Here is a 25,844-nt window from a genome sequence, read left to right as displayed (position 1 = left end):
CACCACCACCACCACCAACACCAGCCCCTCCTCTGCAGATTCATAGCTGCAGCCATGAGATGACTGGTAAACAAGTCGGGGGAACCTGGGGAGCGCCTCGCAGCCTTGACCAAACACACAACACTAAGACCAGGATAAAATCTATAAATGGACAGATATGCTCATCTGTAAACATCAACCCACCTCAATCTGTACACAGATGAACACGTAATGTAATCGTTCCTTTAATTCAACTGCAGCCTGTTTATGAAAAACCATCAGAGAGCAGTGGACTGGTCTGGTCTGTGAGAAACCAACATATAGAAGCTGGAATATGAATATATATGAATGAAGGATGTGCTCTGGATGAATCCTTCCTCACACAACAAGCTGGCTCAGTTTTTACAGCCAAGTCACACACACACACACACACACACACACACACACACACACACACACACACAGACACACAGGACTGATGCCAATTAATGCTCCTGCACAGAGCTGCTTCAGCACAGAGGATGGCTCTGGGTTTCTTTGTCCATGTTTTGAGGTTTCTGCCTCCTCCACAGTACAAAGAAAACCGAATTGAATTTGACTTGAAGTGTTTCTGGCATTCAACATAAAAGGTCTCTGCAGAAACAGAGTTCCTCATTACTCTGGATCATCCATAGGAATCTCACTGCGCACTGTGCTCAGCTCCGCTCAGTCAAAGGATCTGCAAACCATCGCCCCGACCCTTAGATGTCGCACAAGAGCACCGGCTTCGCGGATCAAAAGAAATTCTTCATTGGCCACGCCTCCCCCTCCTCCCTTCATGTTCTCAGTCAGCAGGTGTTAGCTCAGTGAAATCATCCACTAAAACACATGAGAGGTTCATCTGAAAGAAGTTACTCTACGAACACAAGAGCCAACAGAAACAAATCTAACCACAAACATTAGCCCATGGCAGCATCGCTGTAATATGCTCCCGCCACGCTGACAGTTAGCCAGCTGGTTCAAGATCAGCTACCGAAACAAAAACCAGAGAAACTGAGATTACTTTTTTTTTTTTTACCAGTCTTAAGACCAAATTTTCAAGGTTTTGATCTTGTCTCGTTCTCTGTTGAGCTGGATTTGGGATTTTTTCTCAAGACCAGTCAGGACCACAGCTGCAGTGACATCTTTTTTTAAAACCGCAAATGTCTCTTTGTGACTCGCTCCCTTTTGTTTATGTAATTCAGTAATTCTAAGATAATTAAAATTGTATGTGCTTGTGTATGTGTAACCGTCTGAAAAACTTGGTTGCACCAGTGACAAAAGTGACATGAATAAGTCCTTCAGCAGGTTCTGTGTTGTCTTCTTCTGTTAAATCCAAACTTTGTTTCAGTTGTTTTTATAGAAAATTATCTTTTCTTTTTAGCTGAGAAATACCAAGCTACATGATTATTAGGAGTAGGCAAGGCAAGGTAGCTTTATTTATAAAGTGCATTTCATATGAGTAGCTACTGGTACTGAATACAGTAATGGTCTCGCATTGGTTTGGTCTCGGTCTTGGACTTGGTCTAGCTCCCCTGGGTCTTGGACTTAACTCAGTCTTGGGTTAGGTGGTCTTTCACCTTCAAGTATCTTAAAATGTATCCACATCCACAGAGGTAACTGGACCGAGGAGAGACTGTGTGAAAAGAAGCTCATCACTTTTTCATCAGATTTTGTATGTAATTAATATCAACTCTGCAGTTTCCCCCTCAACTCCAGTAAGTTACTTTTTTGTTGTAAAGTTTCTGTCTCCATGGTGCTGAATCAGTGAAAACGTTTGCTTGCAGCAGTCACTGTTGGACTTGGCCTGACTTGGCGAGTGCAGCTATTTTACAAAGGCAAACTGGTGTAGTCTTCACACAGGCCTACAGATCACCTGTCAATCATATCTCCTAAGAAAGGTTGTGCAAATAACTTTCCTGCTCCTCAACAGTCTCTCTCCAAGAGAAAAGCAATGCAGAGGCAGGAACAGTGTTTGTGCTGTTATCAGTGAAGAGACTGTGTAAGAGCTCAGTCATTTGTTGGCTGCGATCCTGGTGGGTGAAACAAAAAAGGACTCTGCTGATAAGTTCCCCCAGGAATCTGCACGCTGTTAAGTTATACTTAAAACATTTTATTACAAAGCTGCAGAGAGATTTCAACTCCTACAGTCACACTATACAGAACTGCTCTGTATTCCCATTTCAGAGAGATATCTCGAGTGTTCGTCAGTTTGGAAGACGGCTCAAAATACAATACCCACGAGCCTCAGGGGTGCAAGTACAAAACACTCTGCAGCTGAGGATAAAATGTAACTGCAGAGGAATCACAAGTCATTTTGTGGATTTGAATGAGATTCAAAGTCAGTGACTTCGTGGGTCGCTGACTTTTTTTCTTCTCCCCCCTAAGCCGAGCAGCCGCAGCAGCTCAGTGCAACAACAGCAAGAAAACACATCACTGTTCGTATACACTTGTTTACAACCGAGTGAGGACACGATTCTATCTTTTAATTAGCATTAATGAGGAAGGAACATGCTCTGGGTCATCAGATAATCCAATAATGATAAAAGGAACTGCCATAAACAAAAAAACAGACCTTTTTTGTTTTAGTTTCTTTTGTTTGCTTGTTGGTTTGTTTTTTGATTCTAGAACCCGAAAATGGATTAATAAATTATGGATTATCCCATAATACTCAGACCCTGTGAATCACTAAGATCACTGAGCTGCATTGCTTAGGGTGTATTCCAGTGGTTCCCAACCTTTTTTGGATCAAGCCCATTTTGACATCACAAATTAATTTCTGACATCAATCAAGATGCGCCAGTTCAGATATTTTTATAAGCTGCATTTTATTTAACTCAATTTATATTCAAGAACGTGAAAGTATAGAATACAGTTGTTTAAGATTGTATGTGGTGTTTTTAATCATAATTTTAAAAACAATAATAATTAGTTTAAGAAAATATATTTTTTAAACAATTACTACACATTTCAGGGGACCCCATTTGAATTCCAGGTGACCCCACATGGGCTCCCGACCCCAAGATTGAAAAACACTGGTGTAGTCAGACCTGTGGCTCATTTGCTTTGTTCTGATTAGGGGCTAAAACGATACAACCAACTGTTCTCTCATTGGTCTGAAATCTTACCTGGAAGGAGGAGGAGGAGTTTACTAAGGAAAAACAAAAACCACGTATCATCAGCAACATGATCGGCTGATTTGTTTTTTTGAGTGAGTTGTGTCAGTTGCTGAGTCGATTACGTTTTCATCATTGCAAACAAACTGCTCCAGGGCTCCACTTAGACTCCATCGATGTGAAGCGTCTTCATGAAGCACAGGCCCAGACGAACAAAGGAGACAGAGTCTGGTCACTGGTCTTGGTGGACAGAGCCATCACGGAGGAAATGTAAACAGATAGGTCACAGCTCAGGTAGTTTCCACCTGGGCGCGAACAGCTCACTTGATTCATGATATCTGAGATTCTTCAGCGGTACAATAATACATTTAGTTTGGGATCGGCTGTAATTTGGGTCTGGTGATGGATGGTAGAAGGAGGTTGTATTGAAAAAGAACAACAGCCTATTTATTTGAATAAACAGAACAATCTAATGTGAACTTGTTCATTTCCATCAAGTGAGAAACTAGCAGAACACAGCAAATGTTCCCGCAAAATGCAATAATGCAATAATGTCTTCAAGAAAGCTTGTTTACATCGTTCTCTGCTTATGAGTGCTGCGTTTTTAAAAAAAATCTGGCTCAAATAACAGGAACTGAGAGAAACTTAATTGTTTAATTATTCAGCTGTTTGTTTGTCTGACACTAAAAGGCCTCTGTGGTTTTGTTTTCCAGCCTACATGTTCTCTTTGGAAATCCATAATCACAACAACATTAGTACATTACTCTGTAATTATTGCCAAATATGAAAAGAGCACAAGCAGTCAGTCATATCTTGAAAATGAGTTTCTGAGTTTAAAGGCGCCATTGTGATAAAAAAAAAAAAAAACTAATTCTGTATCGGTCGGTGACCTTGTGAAGGTTTGAGCGTGATGCAGGACTGCTGCAAAGCGGCGCTCGAAGACCCCAACCACCCAGCTGTTGGTTCACGATGTGGGGAACCAACTTTCCACAGATGAGAAGAGCTTTAAATGCTCTAATAGCAGCTACATTTGAATTGCAAGCAGAGTCTGTATATTACCAACTTTGACAAGCTGATTTCCACACTGAAGTGAAATGAATAAAGAACAAATGCCTGAGGGGAAAGCGGAAGAACAGAACACATTATGAAATCCACACGGTGAAACTCCCACGTGTGATTTGGAAGCGCTTCAGCAACAGTGTCTGCACGCTTCGTAGGAAATGAGCTGAAACGCTGATAATAAATAAATAAATAAATAAATAAAAAATGGGTGAAAACACAAACTTCAGACAATGTGGAAATAATTACCCTGCTCTCGTTTCATCCTGGAGATGCCACAGTTTCACTAATCCCTACTTGCCAAAGCTCTAATGCGTCCGGGGCGTATTTAGCAAATGGACGGCAACATTCACATGCTTGTGCAAATGGTCCTGGTAGCATCTTGAATCAATAGAGCCATTCATTACAGTCAGGAACCTCTCTCCTCTGGTTTTTTTTTTTCTTTTTTTCGCTCTGTTGTGGTTGGCAGTGTGGTGAGAGTTCGAAAAAATCAGCTGAGCAGATGTTCTGAAAAATATGAGCTCAGAGTTTTTCACATCTGCACCCTCTTGACCTCCTGCAAACCATGCACTCCTTCCTTCCTTCCACCTTCCTTTGCTTTTTTTTCGCCACAGAGGGCAGAAGGAGGTCCGACCCCGCTCGACTTTTTTTTACGAGCTGGTGCGAACCCAGAAGCCATCTTGTAAATGACCAATTAAAGGAAAAAAGAGATCACGAGGGACTGCATACCTGCCCGGAAGGAACCATAAAATGTAATAAGAAGGGGGAAAAATTTGGAGGCTGCATGAGGCTCCTGCTGAGTAATTGCAGCTGGGGAGTTCCCCACCAACCACCACCACCACCACTCAGCTCAGCTCAGCTCAGGGCCGCTTCGAAATATCAGGTTGGCGTTGTGGAGCGCGAGAGGGAGAAAATTCATTCCACACATTTTCATTCATCAGGTGATAAAGTGAACGCCGGTCTCTCTCTCGCTCTCTCTCGTCTCGAGCTGGATGTTTTCAGCCTGAGGAATATGGATGGAATGCAAAGTCTCCGTCGGGGTGAGGGATGAGGTCGCGCGGCGAGATGATTATTTGCTGCATGCATGCACAACACAACCAGGTGCTGTTACCTTGACAGTGTGAATATAAGAGACGACAGCACACGGGCACAGCTTTTTTTTTTCTTATTTTTCTTCTTTATATTTGCAACAAAGTCATGGCAATGTTGTTTTTTTTGACCGCGTGGTCGCCACAGCTGTCGATGGTTGTGTGAGACCACTCATCATATTGCTTGGTAATACACACAGAACACAAAGGGTCACACGTGGCATACAGAACAGGCAGCACAGACAGAAAGAAAACCAGAGACTGTTGATCTAAAACAAGGAAGGGAGGGAGGGGCGGGGGGGGGGCTCTATGCAGGGTGTCAAGGGTGGGAATGGGGAGGGGGGTGCATGAGGCTGATTTATCTTCTCTTTCTCCTATTACAGAGGCACACACCTCACTAAATCTAACTGCGGACTCGCCGTCGTACGCAAAATCCATTCTGTCCATTTGATCAAAGGTTGGTTAGGGCAGAGGGGTGGGGGCGGGGCTGACAAGGAGGAGGAAGAGGGTGGGGGGGGGGGGGGGGCTGCATTAGGGAAGGAGTAGATGAACAAGAGAGGAGCAGGAAGACGCACCCCTGTCTGTGTTTCAATACGAGCTGATATCTGAGACTGACAACAAAGAGAAATTTCCTCCTTCATCGTTACTGAAGATAATTTGACTTATAGTCTTATAGAGAGCCTAAGCGGAAGCAGGAAGTAACGCTCGCCACGGGACCTCAGTTCGGAAAAAAACTCCATGTAAGTGAACAGGAGTCAAAATTTTATTTTGTGATCCGATTGAATTGTGCCATGAGAAAAATATATGACCTCTACCCAGGGCCGTTGTATAGGGGAGAAAGGTGATGATAATTCTAGGGGCCCCAAAAAAACCCAGTAGTCTAATCTTTGTATGACTGAATTATTCTGCTTTCAGCATTCACCCGTATTTCCTTCAGGAAATGCATTCTCTAGACCCTGACTAATACTTATAGTAATGCTGCATTAGCATCAAAACAAAGTAGGCTATTTTTTTTTACATTGCGTTGCGTTGCCTACGAACTGATGAAGCCCCTTGGATAAGAGGCGAAACGTCTTCCCAGACAAATAAAAGTCCAGTTGCCTATGATTCAATTCGCCCAGAAAAGAACGATGAGCTGCATGAATGAGAATGTCCATAGACAAAGTAAAGGCTAAATAAAAAATGATAATACATACGTAGCCTAAGAAAAAAGAAAGTGGAAAAGTCAGGGGGGTAGGGGCCCTTTAGTATTCTTCAGGGGACCCAGAATTCCTAGCAACAGCCCTGCCTCTACCTATTTAAAACATTGCGTTTCATGCCAAGAAATCAGCATTGTTGTAAAACTATTATAAAACAAATGAAACGCAATGTTTTAAATAGGTTAAGGTCATCTATTTTTCTCATGACACAATTCAATCGGAACACAAAATAAAATTTTGGCTACCATTCACTTACATGGAGATTTTTTTCCGAATTGAGGTCCCATGGCGAGCTTCTCTCCCGCTCCCGCTTAGACTCTCTATTCTCACGGTTGTAGCCGTCTCTCTGATCAGCGACGACAACGACGACACTGTGATCACCAAGTTCACTGGTAGCTGAGGCCTGGGAACAGCGGTGTCCCTAAACGTACCATAAGTCTGAGAATCAATGCAACTCAACTAAAAGACACGTGATGTGGAAAAGTTAGGCTACATATAGGCCTACTAAAGTCTCCATGTTTACAAGCAGTATATTAACATGTAATAAATAGTTCATAACACATTTAAGTGCTTAGTAAATGTATTTGTATTTGTCATTTGGGAGTTGTAGGATATGTGCTCACTACATGATAATGTGTCGTAAACCATTTAGAAAATGTTTCTACATTAAACCTATTAGGAAGCATCCGTGGATCACCTCAGCGTTTTCACACACCACAAACCAGGAGGAACCAAACCGCTGAACCAAGGTCATTACAAGGAAGTCACAGACCTGAACGTGCTATCACTCATGGTCACTGACTCAGACTTGGTCCAGGAGGAGCTGTGGGGGGGCTGAGGGGGGGTCTGGGTAAAAGATTTGGCCCAGACATGCTGTGCTGCCTTTTTTTTTTCTTTCTTTCCCTGTTTGATCCCCGCAGTGGCTCCGAACTGCACGAGTCTCATTCCTGCGTTCCCTCAGTAGGAGGATGTTTTATTTACTCACATCTGGTTTCTGTTTTGACTCGTGAAGATGGGTAAAAATATGCTGATGTACGCAAGAACAACAGAGAGAATTCAAATGTGGTTTGTGTACATGGTGTGTGAAGGTGACTTGTGTGCATATGTGTGTGTGTGTGTAGATGAACAAAGCAAAGCCTCGAATGCATGATCCAGACCAGCTCCATATAAAAACTAATGCAAACTGTACAGGTATTACCCAGTGTCCACCACAACACGTCAGGGGCCAGATGCATAAAACTCTGTAGCTTCTTAAGGGATAGTTCAACATTTTGGTAAATTGGCCCATTGCCATAATCCCTATAGTCATAGCAGTAGGTTTGTTATCTTTAATTGTCGGTGCAAGATATTTTTAGAACGGCGGAGCAGAGCCGCGAGCTGCTCAGAGCTACACTACGGAGGCTAATGGGATTTCTTCATTAAACTCATCAAATACACAATCAAACAACTCCAAAACAGGTAAATTCATGCAAAACTGCTGATGCGCGTTGCCTTCAGGGACAGTTTATCAGCAAACAGTCTCTGTATTTACCTCTTAAACAACTCTGTCTCGTAACGTCCCGTTATTATCTCATAGCGTGGTGAATGTGCAGGTCACAACTTGTCCACGAGAGCGTTTTTGAGTTGTTGGATTGTGTATTTGATGAGTTTGATGAGGGAAACCAAGAAATCCCATTAGCCTCCGTAGCGTAGCTCTGAGCAGCTCACGGCTCTGCTCCACCGTTCTAAAAATAGCTTGCAGCAACAATTAAAGGTAACGAACCTACTGCTATGACTATAGGGATTATAGCAATGGACCAATTTGCCAAAATGTTGAACTATCCCTTTAAACTACGTGAACACACAAAACCAGGAATACACACAGTCTTTCGATCAGGATAATAAAGCCGTGTACTCGCATCGTTCAGCTTCATAATTGACTTGGTGCATGTGCACGAGCCTCATCTTCACTCCCACAATCAGCCACAAATGGATGAAGACTCTCCCGTTAATCAGTTTAGAGTCTAAATTCACTGAGATCGGAAACAGAGAAGAAAGACGAGACAGAAGAACAATATCATTGATCGGGAAACTGAGGCAACTGATGTTGTGCTTCAGATGCTGTGGAGAATCACATGTGTGTGTTCACACTGAACTGCTGCAGCTCTGTCTCCCTACAACGAGTCTGCAGGCTACTGAAATGTGGGATTTCACTTCATTGTAAATTTATTTCTGAAAGAAAAAATATCATTAAAGTGCCACTGTCTCCACATACGGCTGCTACAATGGTTAAGTAATATACTTATATTTTTCCATCTCTATCATTTTCAGATCGAGTCGAGACAGAGCAGAGGGAATCAGTTTTATGTGATGTTGCTGCTATGATGTAACTATGACATCAACAGGTCTTTCCTCTGTCTGTTTCTGCAGGGAGTCATACCACACATCAAAAAAAAAGAAAAGAAATAGACATGAGACTTAATATCTAGATCACGTTACGCAGCTGAAATGAAAATGAGGATGTTCTACAGCCGCGACACAGACGCCACACATACCGTGTGTTCCAGGCCTTAAGTACTGTCATCGGATGCTCCGGCTCTTCAGCTTGTTTAACTTAAAGCTGCATTAGCTGATTCCTTTGGCCGGAGTTGGTGCCGCCGACTGACATTTGCCAGACAATCTCAGGGGCTGGCACACAGAAACGCACAAACACCCACTCTCCCATTCATTTAGAGTGGACTGTGTGGCAGGAAAAGCAGAGCGCTCGCACTAACAACATGCACCCACAACCTCCGTGCTGTGAGGGGGAAGGTGCTAAATGCTGCACCGCTGAGTTGCTGGGTGTTAACACTGTGACTGTAAAACCAAAACAATGAGCTGAAAGAGGCTAAATAGTAGCCAGTTTGTCACTAACAGAGCAGTGATTGATTATGTGATTTAATAGGTGAGACTCCAGTGCAACCGAAAGGCGTCAGTGTGTTCACTCTAACCCATTAACGTTAGAGAACCAGGACGTACTGCAGATGTGATGCACATGTGCATCCAATGTGTTTCAGGCTGAACAAATGAGAGGCAAAAACCTGCATCAGCTTATTTTAGTATAATCACTGTAAATAGGTAAAGTCCTGTTTTACTCTGAGCCTCATTTACTGAGACCAGAAACGTATTAATGAGGCTCCAAACAGCAAAACTTCTAATGATGATATGATAGTGAATGAATGAAGCTCTCTGAAGTTTGTGATTTTGTTTTATGTTAACTTATGTGTCTTTGATTATTTTGTATTTCCATTTCTCTTTGATCGCTTTGGAAAACTGTGGATTCACATGGTCGAAGGAATGAACGATGTGTTTATTGAGACCAACGTAGGTGCAGGAAATGGTGTACACATGTGTTTTTTGTGTGTGTATTGTAATGTGTATGTGTGCATCATTTATGCATCTGGCCCCTGGTTCGTGTTCGTGTTTCCAGGCCTCAGCAGCAATGAAGTTAAGTGAGTACGACGTTATCCAGACGGATTCTGCAGGGGTAACGGCCAAAACATGAGAAAATTAGACCCAGACTGTAATAAAACAGAATTACCCTTTAACTACCATAACGTCTTATACACATAAAACCAACAATGACATAAGTCTGCATAATTATTAAGATGTAACATACTGTACATCACTGCCATGCATTGCATTTGGATTATGGGACATCATCTGAGGGGGAAAAAGTCCCATTTTCATAGCGCTGTCAGCAGCACCCTCTGTGTGACAGCTCAATGGGCTCCGGGGGGTCCAGGTAGTTTGGTTCAAAAGTGATTGCACAGTGAAAACAATCCTCGCTCCTGCACTTGTTTGTGCTCGCTGCGTCCTGGAAACGGGCAGACCCCATTTTGGCAAGTTAATTTCTCGCACTGCTGCCAAACTGTAGTGAACCGGCCTGTCAAATAGCTTTGCCCATGTCTGACAGTGTAGAGGATCTGCATATTGTTCCTCTCCCTCAGCAACGCAAAACATCTGCCGCATCCAGCCGAGCAAAAAGACGACGAGCTCCGTGCGTTATTATTCCACTGAAGATTGAGAACAGGCTCAAGTTCTGGAAGATCCTTGTGAGAAATACTGTACTCCACACGGTGTCGGGCTCAGTTTCTGTCGGCCTCACGCAGAATTTTAAAACAAAAAAATACAGTGCAGTTTTTAAATCCAGGGGAAAATATCACTTCTCACTGGAAAGGCCCCGAGCCAAAACTCTTATCCCACTGTGAGCACTGCTGCTCTAACTGGTCCAGCAGCTTGTCCACCGAGTCCTCTTTGTTCTCCAGCTTCAGGTACCGTCTGCCGCAGCCCAGGTCGAGCCGAGGCCAGCTTCGGTGAGTCTGCTCCTCCGCCACCTGCCCCAGGATGTTCACGCAAACCTGCGAGCCCGCCTCCCTCCTCGTGACTACTGTCTGATTTGTCTGTCCCTCGTCTGCTGCGGACGTGTGAAGACCTTCGTCCCTGCGCACAGCGCTTCGGCCTACGTAAGGGTTAGTCCTGTAGCTCATGCTGTGGCAGCGCCTCGGCTGAGCGGCTGGGATGTCCACCTCGTCCCCCCCGAGGGTGGACATGGAGCTGGCAGACACCAGGCAGTTGTTGAGCTTGGCGTGCGGGACGGACTGCAGGTTGAAGCCAAAGTTGCACCTGTGCTCAGCTCCAGACTGTGTGTTAAAGTCAATCTGACTGGAATTACATGAGTTGGAGTGGGAGGAGTGCAGGGAGGGCGGCGGCTCTGACTCCTGGTGGTGGATGGCCTCCGTCTGGAGCACGGCCTGTTGGTAGATGCCCTCCGCGCTGTCCTCGTGCTCTCTGTCGTGTCTGGTCTGCAGCAGCGGCTCAGAGCTGGCCAGCTGCTGCAGGCAGAGGATGTTGAGATGGGCAGCTGGCAGGCTGCTCACCCACTGGTAGTGTTTAGCCATCGAGTTGGCGGTCGCTATTTCCTTAAGGTCGGCCGAGGGCACGGCCGCGGACACGGAGCAGATCACGCTGCGCATCTGAGCCAGCAGCATCTGAGTCTCTCTGTCCCTGTTCTCATACAGGACCGTGTTGGCACAGATGAGGATGAAGAGTCCCACCCCCATGATGACCGGCCCCAGCAGCTTCATGCGTTCGCTGTGGATGAGGCTGGCCGTGGACAAGAGGTCCTTAGCGCCCAGAGTCCAACCAGAGCCCTGGGACTCAGACAAACCGTCCTCCTCTGTAGCTTCCAGGATGGTCGGTCTGGTTATCCGATAGGGCCAGTAGCCCGCCACAGCCAGGGCCGTGCCCACCACCACGACGATGACTCCCAGCACCAGGAAGGCTCCGGGCATGGAGCGGATGCGGAGCTTGCCTCGGATCACCCCGTCCTTCTTCTTCCGGCCTCGTAAGGTGAAGCGGGACTTCCGTCGGGAGGAGGGCGACGTCGGTTTAACGCCTCTGGATTTCTGGGTCTTCATGGCGCAGGTCAGTCCAGGGCTTCTGCTCCTGGTCGCACCCTGTCAGCGGACTAAAGGAGGAGATGTCGAGGGTTAATGTACAATAACAGCATGTACATGCATTCATAAAGTCAAATGCAATTTCAGCTTATATATATACACACAACGTCATACATAGATGATCCCAGGCTTGAATACAGGAAATATGCATTTTTCAATTAATTTCAACTATATTGAAGTAATTCTGATGAAGCTGGAAATTTAAGGATATTTCAAGCCTCAGTTTGTATAATCTTAACATTTCTGACAGGTGGGGACCCAGAATGAAAGCGACACACGTCTATGTAAAGCAGCTTTAAAGGACCAGTGTGAGGTTTTGGGGTGTTTTACTGGCAGAAACAGAGTAGTCATTATCAAAACATATTCTAAGTTTCTACAGGAGCCCAGAACAGACAAACCATGCACTGGTGCTAGAGATAATTTTTTGTGTGTTTTTACATAATTTGAAGGCCACCACAGGGGCAAAGGGGTTATTCAATCAACTGCAATCTGCGAATACCAGATGGCACCAAATCTCGTACACTGGTCCTTTAATACCTGAGGGCGTATTTCTGCAAATGTACTGCAGTAATGTAAGAGGCTGTCACGCATCCATCTGCTGTAAGACAAAATGTTTGTGTGACAGTGAATCTTTAGTGAGATTCCCTTCACAATACTCCACTGAATAAACTTTAATTGTTTAAAAGATACTGCTATTTTTGACAGTAATAAGTATAGGGGAGCATCATAGGATATATAATGCACCCATAAGTATACCCCAGTGGACATGGATTTAACATGGAACCATAATAATAAAAAAAACAGATATAAAGAAAATATATAACCTAGATAAGTTGACAAAAAGAAAATGAGAGAAGAATCTAAAATGACACCAAGAGCACAGATTAAACAGCACTTTTTGTTTTGTTCTGGGTCGACTAGTAGAATTTATCCTCATTTGACTTTAATAATTCATTGCTCATCCATTTATTTATTTACTGCCAAAACACACAGGTGGTGATGGAGTTTACAGCTGCTGCACCTTTTGGTTCGGTTCAGATAAACAGTCGTGTATCGTCTGCGTAAATCCTACATTTCTGCATATAGGTCCACATACAGTATGTCCATCCTACTCTCATAAACAGAATCTGTCAATAACACTGAAGGAATTTCTTAAAAATTGGTACAAATCATTCACTTCAATCAAGAAGACAAGAGTGAACTGATTAGAAGTTGGTAAGACATCATAATAATAAATGATTGTTGGACGATTTTCATTACAAATGGTTTTCAGGTTATCACAAAGCTGAACAGAGTGATCATTCAACCAATAAACCATCAGCTATAACAAGATTTTTAAAAAGACCAGTATTGGCTGTGAATTAGCTGGTCTTAATCATAGGTGAATGGTATCGGCATCAGCAGCAAAAAAAAACAAAAACCAAAACATGGTTGGATCATCCTTAGCTCTCTCTGGCCATTACTCAGTGCTGTGACTCAGAAAGGCCACGGAGCGACCATGTTTCCTGCAACTTGGCCCGTTGGCGGAGGAAACAACCACAAGGTGGGATTCCTTAGTTGTGAGAGTGAAAATGATCCAAGTATGAGGCAAGAGGCAGCTCGGACATATTCTTCAGGGAAGGGAGATCTTTCTTAAACTCACTAAAAGTCTTAGCACCGGGTTAAACCCTCTGTTTTATCTGATGTGTCCTTTTCTTTCTGCCTCTGTTTCTCTTTCCTCTTGTTTTATCTCGACAGGGAGAGAGTGTGTGTGCTGTGTGAGAGTGTGACTGTTAACATTGTCCCTGATATTGTGAGGATGGGTGGGTAACTGCGAAGATACTGAAAAACAAATAAAAGGGGAGGATATCAGGAATGTGATGATGTGATTTGTCTCTCTCTCTCTTTTTTTTCTTCCAGAGTTGTGATAGTCACGAGGAGAAGGCTTGTACTGTTTCCTCAATAACAACATTGTCTTCCAGCCACTCTTCTTGTGATCTCCCATCTCCTATCTCTGGCGGCGTCCTCCTCGCCCCTGGGTGCTACCAGTTTTTTTTTTGTGAAATCGCACCGCATCGGGGTGGTTTCCCTGGCAGCACTCGTACATCTGGCTTTCAACAGAGAGAGTTTGCAGAAACGTCAAATGCCTTCCTTCTGAAATGCATTTTATCTGTCATCGTGACAGATGAGACATTACACACAGATGCCGAGGATCCAGACGCGTTTAGCCCGGCCTTAATGCACTCGGTTCAACCATTAGTCAGTGGTTGTTTACGCACGCAGTCCCATTTTCTATGTAATTCACCACTGAAAGTCATTAAGAGTGAAACTCCTCAAACCGTTCCAAAGCCTCCATGTCTGTGGGCAGCTTGTAAACTCAATGAGGTACAAACAGACCCAAAGAAACTCTTGCACATGTGCTGTTCCTCCTGAGCCATACATGGTCCAACAAAGCCCAGTGAAATGGAAAAACAGCTTCTTATACTCTGACTGCAATTACTGTACGGCCCTGAGCCTTTTACAATGAGTGTAAAATGCTCTCACCACGCTGACGGTGAGACACCTCACAGCTAAGTCACTTCTCCTTCCTATTGTGTACAGAAGGGACGAGGGGAGCTGGAGGGGGGGGGGGGGGTGCTCTTCAGATCGGGCTTTGGTTCGTTGGGTTTGAAGAGAGCAAAGCTGTGGCCGTGAAAGTCAAACTGAAAATCATCTGAATCATGTCCTTATAGTAAACAGTATATTCACAGTTAAAGGGATAGTTCACCCAAAATTCAAATTTCACTCATTATCTACTCACCCTCATGTCGACTAAGGGCTGGGAGAAGTTTCAGAGTCCTCCGTGCCTTCTCTGAGTTACAGCGGGGCTCGGTGCAGCACTGCATGTCCATATGACGGCTGCGAACGGAGCTCACTTTTCTTCGTCCAAAAAGACACACCAAAAAACATCCAAATACCTCCATAGTGCTCATCTGTTATATCCCTCTTGTATTGAAGCCCCAACATGAGAAATTGTTCAGAAAAAAATTAAATAAGTCTATGTTTTAAGCTTGTTTGTAGCGGAAGCTCCCAGTGTCTCAGTTCACTGCTTTGCCTGTGTCTGTGCAAATCTTGCGCGATTTGCATTGACACCCAGTTCACGGCTCCGCAAATCGCGCAAGATTCCGGCAGAGCAACACTGGGAGCTTCCGCTACAAACAAGCTTAGTAGATAGACTTATTTAATTTTTTTCGGAACAATTTCTCATGTTGGGGCTTCAATACAAGAGGGACATTACAGACGAGCACTATGGAGGTATTTGGTGTGTCTTTTTGGACGAAGAAAAGTGAGCTCCGTTCGCAACCGTCATATGGACATGCAGTGCTGCACGGAGCCCCGCTGTAACTCAGAGAAGGCACGGAGGACTCTGAAACTTCTCCCAGCCCTTAGTCGACATGAGGGTGAGTAGATAATGAGTGAAATTTGAATTTTGGGTGAACTATCCCTTTAAAGGTCCATATAGTATAAATATAGATGTGCATGTGTGGGTTGATTATAAAGCAGCTCTAGGTTCTATATTAACACTGTGAAAATAATAACAAAGTCTCAGCCGACAGAGAAAACCACACAGCCTGTTTTCAGAAACTCAGCCTTAAAACCAGCTGTCAGGATTACTGTAACGTTGTGATGTCACAACAAAACAGTCACCGCCCCTATGAGACTGGCTCACCAACGTGTTTCTACATGAGCTCCACAACAACAAACATATCTTCTTATGGATCAACACTACAAATAAAACATAGGAGAAGAGGAAAATATGGGACTTAAATCATTTCATCGATTATCCCACTACTCTTTTAGCGACACTCTGCCTCTTTCAGCTCATTGTTTTGGTTTTACAGCTAACCCAGCAGCTCAGTGGTGCAGCATTTAGCACTTTCTCCCTCGCAGCAAGAAAGGTTGTGGGTCCATGTTGTTCTCTGAATGCTCTGTTTTCCTGCCACACAGTCCACTCTAAATGAATGGGAGAGTGGGTGTTTGTGTGTCTCTGTGTGCCAGCCTCTGAGATTGTCTGGCAAATGTCAGTCGGCGGCACCGACTCCAGCCAGCCAAAGGAATCAGCTAATGCAGCATTAAGTTAAACAAGCTGAAGAACCTGAGCGCCCACTAATATTAGTACTTAACATGTCTGACACATCCTACCTGGTATTTGGAGGACAGTGAGGTTGTATATACTTCAATACGTGATCTGAGCCTGAAATAAATACCCGTAATCTGAGCCATAACTAAATAAGGAGAGGCAGCACAGTTGTTTTTCACATTTAAAAAATTAATCTGCACATATAGGATATTTAAAGTCCTAAGACAAACAAAATGAAAGAGTTGAAGTCAATGGAAACTTCGCCTGCTGATGAAGACTACATGATAAAAGTCTGAACTGTAACAACCACACAGCCAAGGTTAAACAACACACAGGTCGTTTTTCAAGAGTCTAATATGAAGCACGGGAGTGTTTGTCATGTTTACCATAATAATGACATGTTTAACTTTGTGTTTATGACTCCAGCTTGAAATAAGCAACACACAGGCTAGTTTCAAGAGGGAGTCAAGTGTTTTAATGGCACATCCATCCATGATCCAGCTCAACTTGTCTACTGATGTGGATTTACACTAGTTGCGGAGCACCTAAATTGGGACACACATCTTTCATGTCTCTAACTTTATCCCACATGATTTTTGTTCCTATCATATTTACTATAACCTCTAGATGTCACCTGGCAACAAAATATAACTATAGATTAAAAAGCTGCTGTATGAATACGATCTATAACTAAAGAATGAACCAGGTTTGATTAAGTAGGCTACGTATTAAATTTATATTATTCCTTCAAGTTCCATATTTTTTTATTCACTTATGTTTTATTCAAAGTGTTGATTTATGTTATTTCAGTTAGTTCGAGTAATTAATTGATTAGTTTGTCGACAGAAAAAACAAAAACAATTTAATTAGCCAAATATGCAGTGGTTCCAGCCTCATAATTATGAATGACAGTGCACTGACTGAATATCAGAAAGTCCAGACTATAACTCCAAGGTGATCATGTCACCTTGAGCTCTGGGGAATTTAGATAATAAAAAATAATCATAATGAAATATTCATAAGTTGCAGCTCTGAATCATTTAGACAAAGGCTGATATTACGCATTGATTAGCCTATTACATGACATTTCTTTACATTACTAATGCTGCTTTGTTTTTGAATCATTCTTCACTGTATCCAGTCCCAGTAACCACCACCACCACCACCATCATCATCATCTGCTTTTTTGGATCATGACTGCAGTAACACAAACATGTCCACCGGTTCACAGCGGACTGCATTCACCAGCCCTGACTACAAGTTTCTGTTGGCGGAGGCTGCAGCCGAGTGTAAACACACATCTCATCCAGAGGATGCTCAGACATCCCGGCTGCGCTGCTGTCATCTCTTTAGGCTCCACAGAGCAGTGTCCGCGGGAAGGAACGCACTTTGATTTCAGCCCCCACGGAGGTTTATACCCTGACACGGGGTGGGCGCGCATCCACTGTGTCATATTAAGTCCTATATGGAGCCACCGGTCTATCTCCCCCTCCCCACCACCACCACCCAAAGGAAAGGAGGGAGCCGAGGGAGCTGGACCGGGGCCAAGTCACTCCTGAGAAGCCACAAGTTGCGCTTCATGACGGGAGTATAGACAGTTTGTTTGGAGAGAGATGATGATGATGCTGTTTGATGCCCCCCTCCTCACGACAGGGTGGGTGTGGGGGGGCTGGAGGAGCCGTGCGCACCGCTCCTTGTGATGCACACCAGCAAACCGCGCTTATTGTGAATGAACATGAGCAGAAAATCCGCATATCTTCTGCAATCAGCAGGGGGTATAAAAGAAAAGAAAGAAAGAAAGAAATAAAAAAGCGCATTATCTATCTCCCCCACCCCCCCAAAAAAAAAAAAATTGTGTCTTCTGCATGGAGGTGAAGAGACAGAGACTGACCGTGCTGCTGCATTCCTCACCGACAACACAACCACACACACACAGACGCACACACACAGTCACTTGTGCAGCTCTCTACCTGCCCAGTAACAGCCTCCACTGCCTCCAGTCCCACTTCTGGAAACTTGCCTGTATTTCTGGGATCCTGTTGCAGCTTGTTCATAGTTTGCGGACGCACGACATCCTGCTGCTGGGTTTCGAACCGGTGCTCCCCCCGCCCCCGACCGAAACCGGACCCGGCCAACAGACGTGTGTGTGTGTGTGCAGAAGAGAGCAGCTTGACCCCGTTAACCCCGCTCACCACCCGGCGTGCCCAGCTGGGAGAGGACCCTCAGCCCGCAGAGCTCAGCCCCTGCTCCGCTCCGTGCTCCGTCTGCCGCCGCCTCCTCCTCCATGGACCAGCAGCAGCACAGTGAAGAGGAGCAGCAAGTCACACCTCCGCCTCACAACACGCCCGCTCTTTCAAAATAAAAGCACGCACGGGTCCAAAAAAAAAAGAAAAGAAAAGAAAAGAAAAGCCAGCAGCATGGTAGAGCTCATAAAGAGGCTGCCTCCGTCTCCCAGGCGAGTCTGAGATGTTTAGACCCTCAGCTCAGTGGTAGCCTACTGGTGGAGACTGAGAGCAGCTACGTTTAGTCCAGAGCTTCAGCCACTATACATCTAATAACAGAGCAGGGGAGAGAAGTGCGGCTGCTTGTCTCCACCTAGTGGAAGACAAGTAAAGAGACACTGGAAACTTCTTTTAGATAAGAAAATAATAAAGACACTTAACAAAATAAAGTAAAATAACATGCAACCAGCCAACAAACTCTTGCATGAACACTGTTAATGTCAGTGTCATATAACCTGACCAAAAAAAGAAACAAGTGTTTATTAATAAAGAAAATTGTAAGAGTTTGATATTCTGGTTGTAAGATACCTCCTCTGATTTGGAGTAAAAAGTCACTTAAGGGGAATCAATGCTTTTTAAAGTGTATTACTGCTGATTTCAAGATTTCTGACAAAATATGTATATATATAATATCTTCATCTCAGACCATTATATAACAGAGCACTGTTATATCAGTCTCTGTTTCAAACAACCTGCATTCTGCTTTTTTTGACTACTGTAACCATGCATGTATGCGTATGTGTGTATGTGCATGTACTACATGCATTTGTGTGTGTGTATGTGATGATATGCATGTTTTCTTGTTTCTTGTACATGCGTTTTTTCATTTTTGTCTCTGCTCTGTGAAGCACTTTCAATGACTGTTACAGGTCTTTTTAATTGTGCTATATAAATATAAGTGAACTTGAACTTTTATACTGGTCTCAGGGGGTCAATAGACTTCACTGCGTCACTGATCCAAATATGTTCACCGACAGTTATGTTTATACTAACTCATAAATATTGACTTAATAAATTCATTACATCATCAAGGGTGTGATAATGATTCAAAAACAGCAGGAATGATTTATTAGGAAAATAAGTTAAATTCAAGCTCCACATTTTCCTATTCTCTATAAGCAGTTTTAAGACATTGGATCCATAAGAAGACATATTTGAGAACCAAAAACCATCTGTAGTTTTACATCTCATCTCTCGGGCTTCTCTCTGGAGCAGGTCAGTGTCGGCCAATCAGAAGAGAGAGGAGGCTCTGAGCTGTTTTGTGGTAGATAGATCGATAAAAGTATACTGGTAGCCGATTTTAGGTAAAACACTCAGGAAACCAAGTACTGCAAGGTTGACTTGTGGATCCTGGTGGGCGGAGTTTGGGGGAAGTTGTGACATCACAAAGTTTACAAGCTCAGTTTCTGAATACAGGTTGTGGACTGAGGCTTCGACACTTTCAGTGTTCATATTTAAACTTTTCCTGTTTGGACATGTGTTACAATGACAACAGCTCCAGGTATACTTTTTAAATCAGGCCTGAAAACAAATTGGACCAACACAGAATGATCTACATTCCTACATGTGGGGCTTTAATGACAAATACTGTGTATATACTGTATGTGTAGAACAAACAGTGACACAAACCTGCATTAGGTCAGTTGGTTGTTTGCTGTCAGATTTCTGTAGTAAATCAACTTTATACTGATGTACCGAGTTCAACCTTCAGGAATTGATCATATCATTACAACATGTTTTTTCAAAAACATTTTCAACATTAGAAAAATCGATTTCTCACTTGAAACATGTAACATGTTTTTGCAGATCCGCAATTAAATCAAAAATATTTATTTGTCGCAACTCAGAAATGTGCGCGGACACACACACACTCGGAGTCTGTACACGCGACCAAGATCTGTTCCCATGTGTCCTTCCTTAGAAAAATAATCCACGCTTCAACATTTCAGGAAACAGGGGGAAGTAAAATACCCATCAGGATAAAGTCCACAGAGGAGGGGGGGCGTGTTGTCGTCTCAGCAGGAGATGGGTTCTGGTAAACTGGACAACATCTGTTCCTGCTCTATAGAGAACTCCGCCGGCTGCCACTGACATTCGATCAGAGCGTCGTACAGCTCCTCGCTGACCTCCATGAACTTCCTGTTGGCCTCCACCACATCCAGCGCTGGACTGGGATCTACAGCACAGAGACAGGTGATTAGTGGAAGCTTCACAGACATACAGATGTGTACAGAGGTTGCATAAATGGAAAAAGTATTCGCCCCCTTCTTGATTTCTTACTTTTTTGCAATTTTTTGTTTGCTGGAGTCCCAAAGCTTTGTAACACTTTCCAGACTGATACATGTTAGTGACTTTGGTTTTTTCCATCTGTTCCCAGCATGATGTGTTGCTTTTTGAGGTCTTTTACTGTACGTTCACACCAAAAGTTTCCAAAAAGGCAAAATATTTTAGACAGCAGTTAACACTTTGGTCGCTCAGGTCGCCAGGCTCTCATTGAAAATGAATGACTTCTGGCGTTTTTGAAGTTTTGGACACTTTTGGTGTGAACGCACAGTTAGCCTACTTCAATTTGTCAGACAGGTCCTACGTAAGTGGTTTCTTGCTTCAACTGGTCTGGCAGTGATCAGGCCTGGCTGTGGAAAGTGAAATTGAACTCAGCTTTCCAAAAAAAAAAGATTTATCACAGTTACGTCATGATTTAACAAGGGGGGCAATTACTTTTTCTCACAGGCCCCGGTAGGTTTGGATAGCTTTTTTCCCTTAATAAATGAAATCATCATTCAATAACTGCATTTTATACTTGCTTGGGTTATCTTTGTCTAATATTAAAATTTGTTTGACGATTTTAAAACATTTTAGTGAAACAAATAAGCAAAAAAGTAAGAAATCAGGAAGAGGACAAATACTTTTTCACAGCATGTATAGTGATCAGTCATGACAGCTGAACCTGATGGCCACCATGCTGCAGCTAAAGGAACAGGGTGAAACATGGTGGAGGCGGCAGCACCAGGCTGTGGGGGGACAGGGTGACTGATGGATGAACGGAGCCGGGAATTAAAGTCCTTTGATTAAAAAACACAGCCCAGTGAAATGTTAAATCCCAGGCTTCAGTCTCCATCCTCCGGCCGTGGTTCACCGCTCAGCAGGACAGTGACCTGAGGGGTCGAGGTCTGAGTCGTCCTGAGCTCAGACTCAATTTGTCTTTATTGATTTTTGAGTGTAGATTTTAAATTAAATCTGCAACAGTTGAGTGTGCTGAATGCGAATGGGATACTTACTACACAACATGTTGTATTTATGTTTGTGTATAGGGCAGAGTTACTGTATCCCTCTGCTTTCTGCCTTCATGTCTCAACTAAACTAACGACACACAGACTCCAGAACAGCACAGATTTGATGCCCATCTCACTCTGTGAAAGAAAAATCTTCATCTGTTCCTCTTAAGGCCATAAATCCTTTTGCTGTATCAGATTCAAATCGCTTTGCTCTCACCGCCAAACACAGAACTGTACCAGAGACAAAGCTAGAATAAACAATCTGAAGTGATCACTGTGGCACGAAACAGAGTAAAAGGGGGAGGTAGACACACGCACATCCATGTTGCCAGGTGCTGAGTCCAAAAACATGATCAAAAATCAAATCATAATATAAAGCAGACAACGTTTTGAGCCAGTGTTAACCATCGGGGTGATGATCCCACATAGAAGTCGTATGACAGCCTTAATGGTCCTGAAAAACCCCACAAAATAATGTCTGGCCGTCTATAATTGTTATTTTGATTTTTTTTTTCAGGACCATTAAAGGGATAGTTCAACATTTTGGCAAATTGGCCCATTGCCATAATCCCTATAGTTTTAGGAGTAGGTTTGTTACCTTTAATTGTCGCTGCAAGTTATTTTTAGAACGGCGGAGCAGAGCGGCGAGTTGCTCAGAGCTACGCCACGGAAGCTAATGGGATTTCTTGGTTTCCCTCATCAAATACACAATCCAACAACTCCAAAATGCTCTCGTGGACAAGTTGTGACCTGCACATTCACCACGCTAGGAGCTGTTATACGACGGGATCAACCCCTATGGATAACATTGTTGTGATATATTGGTTGTTATGTGAATTGATTGATTATTGAGGTGTTGACCTGCTAATTTCATAAATGTGACCAGCTGAATAAAGTTCCATTTTTTTTATTGGGAGCAGTTACAGTGTTGCAAGTCTTTTTGACCACTAAACAGAGAAAACAATTTAAAAAATCGAATTAATACATAAATCAACAAAGAAAACGGCAACACCAACCTTCAACTCCATCCTCCTCCTCCTCCTCCTGAGGAGTTTCGCTCTCCTAAAAGAAAAGAAAAACACTTTGTGAGTTAACGACAACAACTGAGTGATGGGTGTGAATGCTGGCTGTGTAACAGAGAGCTTACCTGTGGGGGGGGGTACTGTGTGTAGTCGTACTGCTGGTAGTTGTAGCCGTACCCTGCTCCGGTCTGGTCGTAGCCCCAGGAGGGGTAATACCCGGGGTACGCCTGCTGCTGGTACTGGTTGTACTGGTCGTAGCCCTGTCTGTATCCCGAGTTCTGCTGCCACGACCTGTCTGTCTGCTGTTGCTGCTGCTGAGGCTGCTGCTGCTGCCGGTTCCTTAAACTCACAGAGGAGAGACAGACACACTGCTGAACTGCATCGATCGTCAGAGAGCACACGTCAATCAGCTTTCTGACAAAAAGGAGGCAAAATAAAAAAAAAGTGGTTTTAAAGAACTCACTTGTTCGCTGCCAGGCTCAGTCTCAGAGGTTTACTACCCAGTCCCGTGGCACCCTGACACTCCTCTAACGCCCGCTTCTGCAGCCGCTCATCTGGGAACTGAACAAAGCCACAGCCCCTGAAGGGACACACACAGAAGGAAAAACAAGGTTTAATCCTACAGCATCTCTACAGCTGCAGTGAATAACGGCCCCCTGTGTTGAGTGTCTGCAGCTCATGTGTTGTCAAAGTGATGAAGATGTTTGCTGTATTTGTTTGTGTTCAGGCTATTTGGCTGGGTTTGCCTGGGAGCTGTTCAATAATGGAGGATCGGTACCTGCATCTTTAGAAATCTTTTTTTTTTCAGTTTAGTTTATTTCAAACCAGACCACAGTGCACAATAGACACAATTCAACAAGACCATTAACAACCAGACAAAACAAACAATAGACACTAACATATCAATACAGTAACAGTACAGTTAGAAAATAACAATAGCTAGCTTGAAAAGGGGATGGATGAAACATAGCTTTTAAATTTCCATCCCCATTCCCTCCACTCTGAGTGATGGCACTTGAATTACTCACTTGGAGTTGCCCATGCTGTCCAGCACCACTTTGCCTCCACGACAGGAAGGGTAGCGGTTGTAGAAGAACTCATAAAGCATCCCATCATCCACCTCTGGGGTCAGATCTCCCACAAACAGAGAATACATCTGACTGGAGCAGAGACACACGACACAAAAACATGAGTTTCTGACCTTTAGCAATAGTAACTGTCACTAAAAACAAAAAATTATAGCTATAAAAATGCAAAACACAGAGACAGGACATGTGCTGACAAATCATCTGTGATACGTTGTTTCTCGAGTTGGACTCACCCAGGTTCCTGTTTCCCAAAGGTGGCCCGGTTTAACTTGAATCTTGTGGGCTGTGTGAAACAAACATGTAACATAACATCATAAACCACGACAAGAACACAAAAACTGGAGCTATACTGTGTCAATCCTCAATGCTCCTCCTACCGGAGTGGCTCCCGGTAGAGCTTTTCCGTTGATCTTGCGGAGACACCTCTCGGCCGTGGCCTCGTCCGTCATCTCCACAAAGCAGTAGCCCAGGGCGCCCCTGGAAGAGGACATACTAATTTAATTTAAGAGTAACGCAACTGCAGCGCGAATGGCGGCTCGCGGGTTTTGCCCTTACCCAGTCATCTTGTTGCGTATGATCCGCACGTTGACCACCTGCTCGCCCATGGTGGAAAAGGCTCTGGTGATGAACTTCTCGTCCATGTAGGTCTCCAGCTGCGGAGCAACACAAAGCAACACAGTGTCCATCAATCAGACAACCATCAGATTTATTCTATTCATCTCCATTTTTAACAATTTTATATATTACAGTGTTTGAGTTGCACCTGTATGGAGCTACAACAGATACAGCAACAGCATTTTGACATTGATAAATAAAATAAATGGCACTGAATGTAATGATTTGGACTTGTGGAAAGCATGTGAAAAATATGGATCTACTCTCAGTGAAGCATTGTATCGAGATTTTATTCATACTAATGTATATAAATTAACAGTAAACACACTCATGTCACTGCTCTGAAATCTGATTCAAATGATTAAAAATGCACAAAAGACAATGCAACTTTAGTGCACATACTGACAGTGGATTGTTGAATTGAGCTCCAAACCCCCATAACATGTCATTGCACACAACACTTTGTTATTCTGCAGTGTGTTGTTTGATGCTCATGCATTTGTTTTCACTCCATGCAGCAGACATTTTCATTTTAGCATTTGTTTTGCATCGCCATCATTTCTGAATTTGCTGCTTGTTCCTCGTGTTTTGTTATGGGGTCATTGGGGGTTTTTGTCCCTTGTTGGCGACTGTAATGCAAACTTTTTTTTGAGTACCAATATTTATTCCAGTACCGTTTTCCTTTACAGTTCAGAATTTACTTTCAATAATTACTATCGATGTCACTTTTCCAGCTACATGTACATGAGACCTTGTGAGTCTGACAAACAGGTATTTGGTGTTGTTGTCTAGTCTGCAGTAATAAATCCTGCAGCATTATCTTTGGGGCTTTGTGATCCGATCAGTGGCCAGAGTGAAACCAACTTGTGCTACATGTTGCATCACTATTGTGCTCAATAATAATAATAATAACATTTATCAACTGTCAAACATGTTTACACTAAAGTGATAGTTATTTTCAAAGCAGTTTTGTGTATCATTATGCTACTTAGGACGCACCGGGTTGTTGTTAACAAAGCTAACACGGTACCCACACTTTAATTTACTCTGGTGAAAAAAAAAAGTTAGAAAGTACTCACGTTGCCCATCCATAACGTGCTCATGGTGCCGCCGGAGCTGTGGACGTGGATTAACCGAGAAAATAAACTGTTAAATGGGACGAAACTTCATCGATAAACACGCTAACTGTTAGCAGCGCAGCGAGGGCGCGAGACGAGCGGCGACATTGTGACGTGACGTCACCGGAAGACGTCTTCTACTACGACTGAAATCCCGGCAGGATGTTACACGTAAAAGCTCAACACCGCCCCTCACAGGCAGGCGATGGGTACTTTTTACTTTTCTAATTTGTGTCTTTATTACAAAAAAGTTGATTTAAACAAAAAAAAAATTCAATCAAATAATAACTCACTTCAATAATAAAAAAGGAACCTTTTCAATCAAAGAAAAAGAGGGTTCAAACGCAATTTTGGGGGTCTCATTAGGCCTGAATAAATATTTTTTGCATTCAAACACTTTTTCTTTTTT

General features: G+C 43.5%; 2 protein-coding genes across 5 annotated transcripts; both read right to left on the bottom strand.

Moving 5' to 3' along the window:
* Positions 1 to 9,999: 9,999 nt before the first annotated feature.
* On the bottom strand, positions 10,000 to 18,501 carry tmem200b (transmembrane protein 200B). The gene is made up of 2 exons (XM_085791144.1): positions 18,231 to 18,501; positions 10,000 to 11,947 (listed from the first exon to the last, which is right to left on the bottom strand). Exon 2 carries the CDS (start codon positions 11,895 to 11,897, stop codon positions 10,647 to 10,649), a length of 1,251 nt encoding a protein of 416 aa, XP_085647270.1. The 5' UTR covers positions 11,898 to 11,947; positions 18,231 to 18,501; the 3' UTR covers positions 10,000 to 10,646.
* Positions 18,502 to 20,112: 1,611 nt separating this feature from the next.
* On the bottom strand, positions 20,113 to 25,562 carry LOC146978439 (tRNA selenocysteine 1-associated protein 1-like). 4 transcript variants are annotated; one of them, XM_085791140.1, is made up of 9 exons: positions 25,397 to 25,562; positions 24,258 to 24,355; positions 24,080 to 24,194; positions 23,936 to 23,985; positions 23,643 to 23,774; positions 23,078 to 23,194; positions 22,740 to 22,959; positions 22,609 to 22,654; positions 20,113 to 20,493 (listed from the first exon to the last, which is right to left on the bottom strand). In XM_085791140.1, exons 1-9 carry the CDS (start codon positions 25,418 to 25,420, stop codon positions 20,333 to 20,335), a joined length of 963 nt encoding a protein of 320 aa, XP_085647266.1. In that variant the 5' UTR covers positions 25,421 to 25,562; the 3' UTR covers positions 20,113 to 20,332. The 4 variants fall into 4 exon arrangements, with proteins under 4 accessions (XP_085647266.1, XP_085647267.1, XP_085647268.1 ...); XM_085791141.1 differs by having other exon boundaries at positions 22,740 to 22,953; XM_085791142.1 differs by having other exon boundaries at positions 24,080 to 24,179.
* Positions 25,563 to 25,844: the final 282 nt, after the last annotated feature.

Source organism: Trachurus japonicus, chromosome 11, assembly GCF_045865225.1.
Source record: "Trachurus japonicus isolate A0001 chromosome 11, Traja_1.0".
NCBI classification, from domain to species: Eukaryota; Metazoa; Chordata; class Actinopteri; order Carangiformes; family Carangidae; genus Trachurus; species Trachurus japonicus.
Note: the sequence above shows the minus strand (reverse complement) of the source record. Positions and strands in the feature narration are given on the sequence as shown.